The 12,520-nt window shown below is 39.3% G+C and overlaps 1 protein-coding gene across 1 annotated transcript; it reads left to right on the top strand.

The window, feature by feature from the left end:
- Positions 1–2,925: 2,925 nt before the first annotated feature.
- On the top strand, positions 2,926–11,784 carry sat2a.1 (spermidine/spermine N1-acetyltransferase family member 2a, tandem duplicate 1). Its single transcript, XM_046064787.1, has 6 exons — positions 2,926–3,103; positions 3,335–3,386; positions 3,923–4,006; positions 7,052–7,153; positions 7,303–7,343; positions 7,537–11,784. The coding sequence occupies exons 1-6, from the start codon at positions 3,041–3,043 to the stop codon at positions 7,702–7,704; spliced, it is 510 nt and encodes a 169-aa protein (XP_045920743.1). The 5' UTR covers positions 2,926–3,040; the 3' UTR covers positions 7,705–11,784.
- The last annotated feature ends 736 nt before the right edge of the window (positions 11,785–12,520 follow it).

Genomic DNA, 12,520 nt, shown 5'->3' with positions numbered 1-12,520 from the left:
TTTATATCAATTTGGTTCAGTGTTGTGAGAGATTCATTCATTCATGAGCTCATTCTTCTGCGGTGCATTACATAGCTCTTTAAAGGCGTTCTCATTTCCTCAAACTTTTCACTCTGGCTGCTGGGGACTTGCCGTTATGTCTTTCTGAAACTCATGAAATTCATGAGATCATTCTTATTTCCGGTGCCAAAGTTCACAGTTTGATGACATGTCCGCACTGTGCGTCATCACGGTCAGTTTGGACTAAATATAACCCCTCCAGTACTGACACCTTTCTGTGAAATGTTTCAGTTTGAATGATTTCTGAAAAGAACAAAACTGAACAAATCTTACAGAGAATGTCAAAACAGCTCCTCCACCCACACACAGTAACCCACACGGACACATACAGGCCTACAGTGTGTGTCAGCTTCATTATGAATAAAAAATAATCTCATAAATCATGCAAAATAGTTTAGCTCTGTAGCAGCTCAAAGAGTTAGGATCGTAAAACACCTCCAAGAATATTCAGTATTTGTATTTTGTATGCACTGAAAATGAAATGAAAGGCTAATGAGAACAAAGTGTTGTTGGGCAATAAAAAAGATATACTATTACTCCTTTTACACTATGGTAGTCATTGGATCCGATGATGACCGTCCACTGTCTGTTGCAGACGGGGTGTAGGTGCAGTTCTGGCTTCATGTCTCTTAAGGAGCTTCTTTCTCTGAGTCCTCCCGTTAGCAGGGGTTCAGGCTGCACCCATCTTCAGTTGGTCCTTGTTGCACGTTTTCTGTCTTTTTTGGGGAGTTTTTCAGTATGGGGTCACGCCAGGTCATTCACAGGATACACTGTAGACACCTAATGTGAAAGGCCTCAAGCATCCTTATATGGCGAGTGAATACAGTCCATGTGGTGAGGTTGTAAAGCAGACCATTTCTCATACAATCCCAAAGACATACCAAGACCAAAACCTTTCTGGGGTCCCTAGAGGCTGCGATGTTTATTACACACCACAAAACTGAAGTGTTGGATAGACCCATAAACTGTATAAAAAAAGAATGGACCAGATGGAGCAAGCAAGCAACATGTAAAGATTATCCAGATGAAAAGGCCACAGGGGTCATCTAAGTCAAAGGGGTTCATTCCCTTATAGGTGAGACTGTTCTCAGCATATTTCACGGTGATCTTCCAGGTAAATTAAGTTATTCTGTGTGCAAAGGTGAAATTTCAGCCTGCTGAGCTCATGCAGTGCTTCAAATGGGAAAAGATAATCCATAAATGTGCTCAGTAAATGTCATGGCAATATGTCCATTATAATTATGTTGTTTACCAATATACATAATGGAGGCGCTACAGGAGTCTCCGTTCAGGACCCATGGGCTCAGGAACAGCTTCTTCCCCTCAGTTGTAACCTTGCTGAACTCTGCAATTCTGTGTTTACTGCTTTTCGCTCTTCTGATTAGATGAGCGATTTTGTTGTCTCAGTACCTGCAATGAAAATAAAGTTGAATCTAAGAAATATAATGAAAAGACCTAAAAATGTGGCAAAATGGTGATCTGATGTAAGAGATCAGGGGGTCAACAACAACACAACAAGTCAATGTGAAACTTTGACTGAACAGGAGTCTATTCACACCAAAGTTCATGGCGCTCTGGCCAATAGTTTTTGAAGACAGGTCACACAGACCGGCTGATTGACTGACAGCGCCCTCCGTAGGCCCCAGAGCACCATTTAGTTTAGGAAAAATACTTAACCCCCACCCCAAACAGAACTGTACATTTAAGGCCTTATGTGAGGGATTACTTGTGTGACGGCCCCAGGTTTGGACCCTCACTTGTTCTTTGTATCTTGCTGTTTTTTGTCCCTTTAATCCAGGTAATTGGTGGGTGGAGTTGATATCTGGTGTAAGATGCAACACACCTGAGCAGGCGGGGCCCAAGTGGCTCTACAGGAGTCTGTTTGATGATCTGACTCCCTCTTCTCCTGGCCTGCCGACTGATTCTGTTCTGTTTGGTTCACTCACACATAATACTGATCTGACAGACACCTACAATTGTATATTTTGCTTAATTAACTTATAAAATATCTATTATTATTTTCAGACTGTGTGGTTTCCCGCTTTTGTCACTTACTGTTGAGCCAGGTTGTGACACGTTCAGGCAAATTTGAAATCAGTGGATTTCTAATTTAATTATTATTTCTTCTTATAATCTTAATGCACAGTGCACAAGAATGAATCTTGAATGAGTCTTTGGCACATCTTTGTAGAAAAAAACAAGTTTATCATAGAACAGCAACTTAAACAAATGGCATAAACCAATAAATTTGTTAGATATAAAATTATAAAAAAGCAACCGTTGTAAAGGATTAATAAACTATAACATAACTTTAATAATGGTTAATAACTCGTTAATTAATGCTTTGGTATTATTTTTGGGTTGCCAGGTTGTGAAAAATCCCTGGACGGTTTATATCCATCTGGAAAAGGGCTGGACAGCAACTGGACCAACATCTAATTAAGGCTCAAGTCTGCAAATCTTTTTTATAAAGGGTCACGTGTTTCTCACTTTCTAACTAGCTGTAAAATTGTGGTGATACATGTCAATGAATGGTTATAGCTTTAACTTTCTAAAAGCCATCAATTCTGTACTCACAGTAGGCTGTTTATATGCAATTATAAATGTTAGTAACTAATTAATAAAAAATCAATTAATCTATCAGGTTTGCAGTTGTTAATAGGTTTTATAATGATGGGTTTTGAATCCTGATGCTAGAGACGAGGCTGGAATACCGTTCGGGGAAAACGGGTTACTCCCGTTGTAGCCACAGACCATTTTATAATCCTGTGCGTCCACACGGGAAGCTGGTTCCCCTGGTCACCTCCTGCCTGCAGGGGGGCGCTCTCAGCTCACTTCTCATGCTGTTGAGTTGGAGCGTGCAGCTGCAGTCCTCCCTGTCCATTTTTTCAATCCGGACATCCGTCCGGATTACCCACACAGTAACCACCAACTGGAGAACTGCCGCACTGTGAGCATCACACCATCAGATCCGCACAACATGGAGTACTCTATCCGTGCAGCCAACGTGGAGGACTGCAAGGACATCGCGCGGATGATCTTGGTGAGGACACGTGTGCAGCTAAAAATGACTCGGAAGACATTAAGCAGCCCATGACTCACAGGCTTACGTCAGGAGACCACTCCATGTACAATGTTGTTGTTAGTAGATTGAGATATTTTTTAATGAACTGACGGCAGTGGTATCTTTATAGCGCACGCGCACTAGGAGTGCCACTTTTAGGCTACAGTGCAGAGGTTAATAAGCAGTGATGTTATTTTTATTTGTTCACAGGAATTGGCTGAATTTGAGAAAGTGTCCCAGCATGTGAAAGTCACACAGAGAGGTAACTAAATTACGTACATTAAATCATTTGTTCTCTCACTTGACCCTAACTGTTTAAATGTATCTGACCTTCATCAAAAACAAGATGAGATTCAAGTGAGGCCAGACAATATCCTCTTACAGGTGGAACGTGCATTCTGGACCTTGGAAAAAGCAGGTGGCTAAACAGCCTCACCACTAGGTCCATTTAGCAGCTGTTCTGGAGCTTTTGATCAGATCACACGATCTTCCTGAAGAGATGGACTTTGCCAAGTGGTCATGAAATTAGACACTGAAATTTCCGTTTCTCCTGAGCATGTTTGGGGCTCTTCCTCCATGTTTGCCCGTTTATTCTTGAAGATGGTGAACTAAGAAGATTATGATCGAAAGCTCCAGAACAGCTTCAAAACGGACATCGTGATACAATCAAAAGCTACTAAATGGACCTTGTGTTGAGGTTGTTTGACCACGGGACGTGTGAGCTTTGGAAATTTCAGGAGAAACTATTCAGCTTAATAACACATGTGAGTTAACAGTGTCTTTGTATTTTATGTTAAGACTTGGAGCAGGACGGCTTCTCCAAGAACCCGTTCTTCCACGGGATCATCGCTGAGGTGCCCGAACAGCAAAAAACCAAAGAAGGTGAGGGAGAACCATCAGTAACGCTGTTTAGTTCACTTTTGAAGCAATATCTTATTGCTACGCATATATTTGCGCATATATATGCATAGCCATGAGAGTTGTACAGATCTTTACTTTCATACAAACTAAACAAAAGATCACAAAACCCTCTCATAACCAAGAATCATTGTCTTAAAATCACCCTTGGTACAAATTAACAGCAGGCAGTTAAACCACATCTATGAAGGCGAACACCTTATTGTTTGGGCTGTGGCCATAAGTACATGCTTTAACTTGTCAGACCAGAAATTGCAGTGCAGCATTTTAAAAAAAATGTCTGGACTGAAGTTTGCCCTTCAGCCAAATGGCAGTTACAGATGTTTGAGCCTTTTTCCATGCTTATTTAAATAAACCAAAATTATGATTTCAAAAGTTTTTTCAGATGGAAATACTATTGTTTTGTCTCATCTTTTATGTTTGTTTGCTTTTTGATAAGTTTGCTACTATTAAATCGAGAGGGGAGACAGTTGTAATGTTTTGCTACTTCTTAAGGAAACAATTCACCAAGAAGTGACATTGGTTGCTGGAAGACCTCGACTCAGATATCTCAAGTTGTTATGGCTTGTTAGTATTTCATCAACTCTTCTGAGTTTTAATTTCTCTTTTCTCAGATCACCCATATTATAACAGTTTTTAACTGTGTAATTTTGAAAAAACAGTATTTATTAGTTCTGGTACCTAATGTAACGGCTTCCTGCTGATGTGATCTTTCCCCTTATACACCACTTACATAACAAGACTAACGCCTCAGAATACGGTAATGAGACCATTAACACGATGTCTGCTGCCCAGCTGGGCCTTTTTCTTCCATGACACAGCCCTTTTTCCATATAATCACCACTCTCCTACTTTCCACTGGCCTCAGATATCTTACTCCATACTGAGGAGTGAATGCCTGTGTGTGTTTGACTTGGTTCACCTAGATATCCCATGACTCTCATAACATAACATTCATGACCAACTTACATTTGCGTGACAGGATACAGATTAGTGGACAGCTAGAATCAGCCTAATAACCACACAGAATTGAGGAAAGATAAAATATCGGTGGCTTCTACAGGTTAAAAAGATGTTAGCTTGTGGTTGCCATTCTGAAATCTAGCCGCTAGCAGCAATTAGTTAAGTTATAGCAACACGAGCAACTGAATATTACTGAAATCCTTCTGGGTGTTTATTGCTGCAATACAACACAACATACGCTGCAAATGTCAGGATGTTCTGGTAGAGATCTTTAAAGGGATAGTTTTGAAGTGGGGCTGAGGTACTTATCCATAGTCAGTGGATAACCTGCAGTAGATGGCAGTCCCCTCCCCAGAGTGTCCCCTCTATGGAGAAGCAGAGAGTCGTACCGGCACGGAAGCTAAGCATTGTACTGCTGTGGACTGGGTGTGTAAGAATAATTAAGTTGGTGGCTGAAATATGTTTTGCTGCTGACTCTGTTCCTAGCAGAAAACAACAGGAGGTCTAGCTCATACAGCCACACTTCTAAAATCCTGAACTATCCTTTTAATGCTGCACTAGTCAATATTAGGGCTGTGCAATTAATCAAATTGTACAAATTTGGTTTCTAACAATTGTGAAAAGAAAATAATAGATATAAAACGATTATTGTGCCTCATTCCAATTCACAATGATGCTTACAATGGTGGCTCCTGCCCCTTCCCTAAAAGCTCTCTATTGGCCTCTCTTCTGTTTGTTCAGCTCGAGCTAAGATGACCAACGGTTATAACTGCTGTAACTGCTGCAGCCTGCAGCCTTTTATACTGCATAAATTAGCCTAGCAGCTATTGAATGTTCCTCTAAATTACATATTATATATACTTATTTATTCTTTTCTTACTCACCGTTGGTTTAAATAATGGCATGTCCCGACAAAACACCACCATTGAATTCCAGCATTATGTAACATAACGAGTAGTACTCGAGCAGCTCCCCTGTCACCTGCTTTGCCCCACTCTGTGTAAACACACACACGCACACACGTGTCAACCTGGGCAAATAAATATATAATAATAATAATGCTGGATTATTATTTCTTATTTAATGGGCTTTGGGATTTTAAAAGCAATGAAGCATTTAATTTCAAAAGTTCAATAAATGCATAATTCTTTCCTTAGTCAGTGAGTTAAATGTTAAATCACCCTGATGTTAGTATTGACTAAAATGATTGTGATTATGATTTGATTGACCATAATCGAGCAGCCCTAGTCAATATGTATAATAGTGGGTCAAATGTCAACAGCAGTGCAGTTCCCTCAAACCGTAGGGATGGGGTACGATAGCCAGCTAGTAAAGTTGGTAAAATAACATTATTGAGTAATTCATTCACATTCATCTCTCTTTTGCCTCTTTATGTCACATCTGGCATCTGCAAAGAAACAAAATTGTGACTTACACAAATACTTGCTAACTCAGCAACACAGTTGTTAGCCAGCCGAACTGGCCCAACATGACAGACCACCTTAACTTTAACGTTTAGCGTCTTTAAGCTCATTGTTTTGGTTTTACAACAAGCAACTTTACTGTTTTGGTTCAGTCTCATCAACCTTGTTTATGTTTTTACCAAAACATGTTTGATAAACCCACTGTATGCTAAAAAGCTAATAGACAAAGTTAGCGACGAACTTATGAACATATTTGGTCATTTAGCAGCAATTAAAGAGCCAAAAATGTCCCTTGGCAGATGGTGGAAACCAGACCAGGCATGAAGGAGTGTGACTATTGGAATTTACAATAGACCTATACAAGGCAAATGAATATGTGTAACATCTGCTGGGTGTATAAATAGGCAATTGTTAGCTATCACATTAGACATATAAACTTTATATCCTATCCTAATAAATCAGGACTGATTGTTTTACTTCACTTTTGTAATATAATGGCTTCTGAAATATAAAAAACACAAAATGTTTAGGGAATGATACGAGGGTATTCATATAACTCAAATAAACTGCTGACTACCAGTTGCTGTTTCATTGATTTCACATTTTTGACTGTTGCTTTCAGGTCATACGAAGATAGGCTATGCACTTTACTTCTTTTCCTACAGCTCATGGTCGGGCAGAGGTGTTTATATGGAGGACTTGTACGTGATGCCAGAGTTCAGAGGTACAGAACACTGCCTCAAACATAGACATGCTGTTGTTGATATGGAGTAAATATAATTTGTGAAAATGGCCTGGAGAAAATAAGCCGCAACATCATAAAAGACTGTATGTACATTAAAACTCAAGTAATACGTGGTGCCTGTCTTTCAGGGAAGGGCATTGGTAAAGCACTTATGAGCAAGGTTGCACAGGTGAGTAAAACATCAATCCATTATTTAACTGTGACAGTTAAGGAGTGGAAATGTACTATAGACGCTGAACCCTTTTCTCTGATATACAAAGGAAGTCTTCTTCTTTTGCACTGTTACAAAGGAGCTTGCATATCTTTGTGAAAATCTCCATCCCCTCATGTCTGTCTTCCTGCTTCATTTCGCTGTCTCGTAGCTCGGCATGGCTGCTGGCTGCACCCAGCTCAACTTCACCGTCCTGGACTGGAACAAATCTTCTCTGGACTTTTACCTCAGCCAGGGCTGCTTTGATGTCACCACCGACATGGGTTACCACTGTATGCGCTGTGAGGGAGAGGCGCTGGAGCACCTGGCCCAACCATAAGCCAACACTGGGGATGACCTTTGCAACTCTATGAGGTCAACCCACACAGAGCAGGGATAGCGCAGCACTCAGTAGCCCCGTTCCAAAACCTGACAATGACAATCGTGAAGCCAGATTCTTAAAAAAATGATTATTACAATAACTGACTGCTTGTTAAGCGCTACACCCCCAGTGTTGCTACACCCGTCAAGTTTTCCATGCTAGCTCATCATATACAGTTAACAATAATAACAATGGCGGATTTAGCACCTGAAATTCTTGGTCATTTTTCAAACAATGGATCTTCAATTTCACATAAAGGTAAACAAAAGCAGGCTTCTCATTTATAGATAATGATAATGTAAATTTTGTCGCCTGAATAGCAACAGCCGGCAGATTTTATTAGCAGTAGTTAGCTAGCATTAGCTATTTAGCTGACTGATGCTAAAGCTAGGCAAGAAGTCAGCATCCTTAGGGGAGAGCGGGTGAGTTGAGCCAGTTTTTACTTGAGGTGTCTTTAAAGTGAGGACATGACAGTGATGCCTCCAGCTAAAATATGTACATATATTTTAGGATGTGGTGCATCCCTGGGAATGATCAATTTGGATCTAAAGGAATCTGTTTTCAAAATATGGCTTTCAAAAAAAAAAGGGGACTCTTGTCTCAACTTGCCCCATATGAGGGGATGAGTTGAGCCACATGGGGGTTGGGGACATCAGTGGCATTTTATCATGCAATTTCAAACGCCAGGTCCCAACATTTAATTGCACTTACATTGTGAAACATTGCAGCTATGTCTCCTGGTTGTTTCATATTGATGTATCGTTTTAAAGTCATCCTGTTGATCATCCATGTCCCGTGCCACCTGATGTATGGACTTCCCATTTTTGTACCTCTACCACTGATCTGTCCAAACGCACAATAGGAGTTGAAGCCTGTCTGTCTTCCATTTATAGAAGCATGCCATGATGGTTTCTGGTCTAAGATGCATAATGTCACATCATTTTGATGATGCATGAGATGGCAATGTAAAATTACAGTAAAATAGCTGGCTAACAGCATAACGTTACCCTGCATAAGATTTGTCAAACCTGTCTGTAATTGTTCAGACACAAGAATCAGGACTCCTTGAACATAACAAATCACTTTGAACTGCAAAAAACTGTTTTCTGATCTTAAAAGTGTTTATCACCCATTCCATGGGCCTCTCTTTATCACAGGGAAAGGGTGAGTAAAATGGATGACTCCTCAAAAATATGTGGTCACACAACCAATTTTGTCTATGGTTGCCGAGAAACAAGGGGTGGCTCAACTTCCCCACAGGCTCAAATCACCGCGCTCTCCCCTATCAGCTGATGATCCATGCAGAAGACATGGAAATATAGAGCAGCGTTGTTTTTGTCTTGCATTGTAGAGCTTGTTAGCCCTAATATTATAGTATGGTATTATATAATAAAATGTAATTCAAATGTTAACTAAAACCTGTTTTGATGCTCACTATATAAACGTGGACAAGCAGCACAGAGGTTAGGTTTGTGTTTTATGATTTTCAAACACTGTGTTTTACATGTGAAAAGGTTTTGAGGAACAGGAATACACTGAGATGATTCACAAACACAAATGTGGAGTGAAAACTTTCCCAAATCCAACTATGAGCAGGACAGAACTGCTAACATTAGCCTAAATGCTGATATAGCAGCTAAGTAATGCTCAGTTACTACTTGTAATAAGCTAGGTAGCCAGGCTTGCTAATGTTTGCAACTAGAGCAGACAAACCAACTGTTAATGTATTCCTTACAATTTTGGTGGTGCTGTTTGTTTTGTTTTTTATTTTGTTTGGTAAGGCTAAAAACAAAAGACACAACCCGCCAAACTCTTTATATACGAGGTACTGTTCTTACCACATCCTCACATACACCGCTTCCCCATGTGCCTGCTGTGCCTTGTTATGGTTCAAAAAGGGGTTTAGCAAACAGTCAATTGGCTTGTTATTTACAGTCAAGGACGCAGTTTTAAGTATTTGAATGGGGCCTATGCAATACATTTAGATCACAGAGGCACTGAAATCTGTTTTTTGTGTTTTATCCCTTGTGATATGTTATGCCAGAGCACCTTTTGATTTCAGTGTTAAATGGATCAGATAACCTAATCTCTCTGCTTAAAGTGTGAAAAAGATTATAGATTATAGAATGTGGGTATGAGAAAAGGTCAGAAAGGACTGTGCATGTGTGTGGGTTGTGGGGGTTTTAGAGAAGGTCTTGACATAAAGTAAACAATTCATCATCTAGAAATAAATATTGTTTTGCACAAAATCCAGAAAAACCTTATGCATTTTAAAGCCAAGATCTGTTTCCTTGTGTGACTGTTGGAAAATAGTGAGTTTTTCTTATCCCTTTAAATGTATTATAAACGATGGCAACAGCAACCAAAGAGTCTGTCACCTCTAGCCTCGTCTTCCAGACTCCTGTGAAGCTGTTGTAATGCACAATATTGGTATTTTCATTGTTTTCCTTCTTTTGAGCTATGTATTTACAAAGTTGTTGTGATGAAATTGTGAAGTAAAGGAATCAGTTGCGCCTGACCGAAACCTACTTCCATGCAGCCAATCAACAAACTCTTGGGTTTCAAAGAAAGAAGCAATCAGACAAAAACAACCCATCTGGTGGAATTCAAGAAATAAAAACCTTGGACAAGGCTTTGTTTGTATCTAAACCTGTCCTGTTAAAGTGAAACGGGCATTATTGTGGTCTGCATTTCTGTTTTGTATCCACTTTACTTTTTGTATCGTTTCCAGCTATTTAATGAAAACAGTCTTGGGTTGTCAGTTGTGGGTTATATTTAGTTTGTTTTCTCTCACTCTAAACAAGTAAAAACCACTGACCCTCCTCTGTAGCTTTTGCAATTTGCATTTCTTTTCATACTTTGTTTACAAAATACTTGAGTAAAGAATGTGTTGGGTTTTTTTCATCTTTGGCACATTGTGTTGTAAAATATTAATGTATGTTTGTTTCAATGTGCAAACTATACGGATTTCATCGGTGTGTACAAGTAAACTTAATGTGCTGTCATTGTGCTAGACCGCATGTGCCCAAAAATCTATATAGAGTCCAAGTGAACATGAAGAGATGTGTATAACCTCCCTTGTCTGCAACTTCCCCACCATAATGCCAAACCCAGAACTATAAATTATACAACTTGTTACAGCATGGATTTCTCAACTGTGTCGAAATCAAATCAAAGTTCAACCCTGATTCCTGTCAAATCTTTCCAATACATTTGAAGAGCAACTTTGCATACAAAAGACAAGAAGAGATACTTAAATGTTTATTCAGATTTTAGCTTGCAGGATGTGTGTGTGTAATTACTACATGGTGTAAAAGTCAAAAAGATGACCATGCTGATGTAGTGTGCTCATTTGCACAACTTTGGTGCTGTTCAGTTGTCAGGAAGGGCCTATGTGTGTCACCCAGTGTACCATTCACATGATGGGATATTTCCACTGTGTTCAATACTGGTAGTATTGTGATTACAAATATTACGTGCAGTCACTGATGTTGTGTGCCAGCAGAGGCGTTTTATTGTGTTAATGTGTCGGTTTTGTCACTGAAATGACTGAATTTAAAGATGGTCACAGTTGGGTGGTAACCTTGTGAATCCAAAAAAGTGAACCTTTCAGGAAGACCATACCTTTTAGACTTCACTCCACTGAGTTTTTAAAGGGCTTCATAAGATCAAATAAATTCTCTCAACTCACAAAGGAGCATGAAATTCCTCATCTAAAACATGGAAATCACAAAATAATGGATTCATAGGTTTTTCATGTGATCAGCATGCCATAATTTCACCCAACTGGCCACAAAAAGCACCTCCAAAGTTAAGTGTCATTTGCTGTACCCAAGATAGGCTACATAAGTGTCAAAAAGCCACGTCGCCTTTAGCCTAGAACCTGCATGAGAGTCAGTGTTGGTTTCACAAAAGTATTTTAGGCTTCCTGTTGTTCCATTCTTGAAAACCAAGAGTGTGTTTTACTCGTGTTTACCTGTACACTTGTTTGACTGCTCTGTTCATTTGACACTGACGAATAAAACCTGTCAGACTGCAGTTACATAAAGTGTGTTGCGTGAATGTGTAGCTGTGTTGACTCCACGACATAGTTCCTTCAGTCTGTGAGTGTTCATTAGTTAATAATGGGGTTTTCCAAAACTTACTAAAATGTAGATCTGATATTTGGAAAAATAAATAAATAAATAGTATGAACTTAAAAATATAAATAATGCTTATCGAAGGTGAAATAATGGTCAATATGCAATTACATTTTACCTATGGGGGGCCTTCTAATTCTAACTGTTCCTTTAATCCCAATAAAGTGTAAAAATAATTTAGATCAGATTTTGTCCCAAAGATGCTCAATGTGTACATACACTGTAAAGTAAATTATACGTACATAATAAAATGCAGTAAAACATAAATGTGCACTATTTGACCAAAAGGAGGAAGAACTGCAGGGTCCTAGTGGTGGGAAAAACTGTACAGAAAAGGTGCATCAGTGTTACAAAATCAACCATAATCCACCAAAATATGAGTTATGTGAAAGATGTGAGAAATTCAGGATTGGCTTTTGCTTGATAAGTCACCTCTTTGCACAACTTAAAGGAACCCTGTGGAGTTTTTGACCACTAGTAGCGCTATGGAGCAGTGCTGTACACGTGTGAACCAACAAGACAGCTAGCAAACAAACATGGATATAAACAATGTTTATGTATGTTATTCTTAGAAATAATGGTTTTAAATGTTTGTTTGTTTGTTTGTTTTTTGAGGACTGTACCTTTAATTACCT

The sequence above is a fragment of the Micropterus dolomieu genome, linkage group LG12 (assembly GCF_021292245.1).
Source record: "Micropterus dolomieu isolate WLL.071019.BEF.003 ecotype Adirondacks linkage group LG12, ASM2129224v1, whole genome shotgun sequence".
Taxonomy (NCBI): domain Eukaryota; kingdom Metazoa; phylum Chordata; class Actinopteri; order Centrarchiformes; family Centrarchidae; genus Micropterus; species Micropterus dolomieu.
The sequence above is the reverse complement of the archived record's forward strand: the minus strand, read 5'-3'. Positions and strand labels throughout refer to the sequence as shown.

Bases quoted from the DNA above. Each gene is read 5' to 3' on its own strand.
- sat2a.1 (XM_046064787.1), top strand. From the start codon at position 3,041: ATGGAGTACTCTATCCGTGCAGCCAACGTGGAGGACTGCAAGGACATC. The intron at 4,007-7,051 runs GTGAGGGAGAAC...TGTTGCTTTCAG, and splicing joins ACAGCAAAAAACCAAAGAAG to GTCATACGAAGATAGGCTAT. The intron at 7,344-7,536 runs GTGAGTAAAACA...GCTGTCTCGTAG, and splicing joins TTATGAGCAAGGTTGCACAG to CTCGGCATGGCTGCTGGCTG.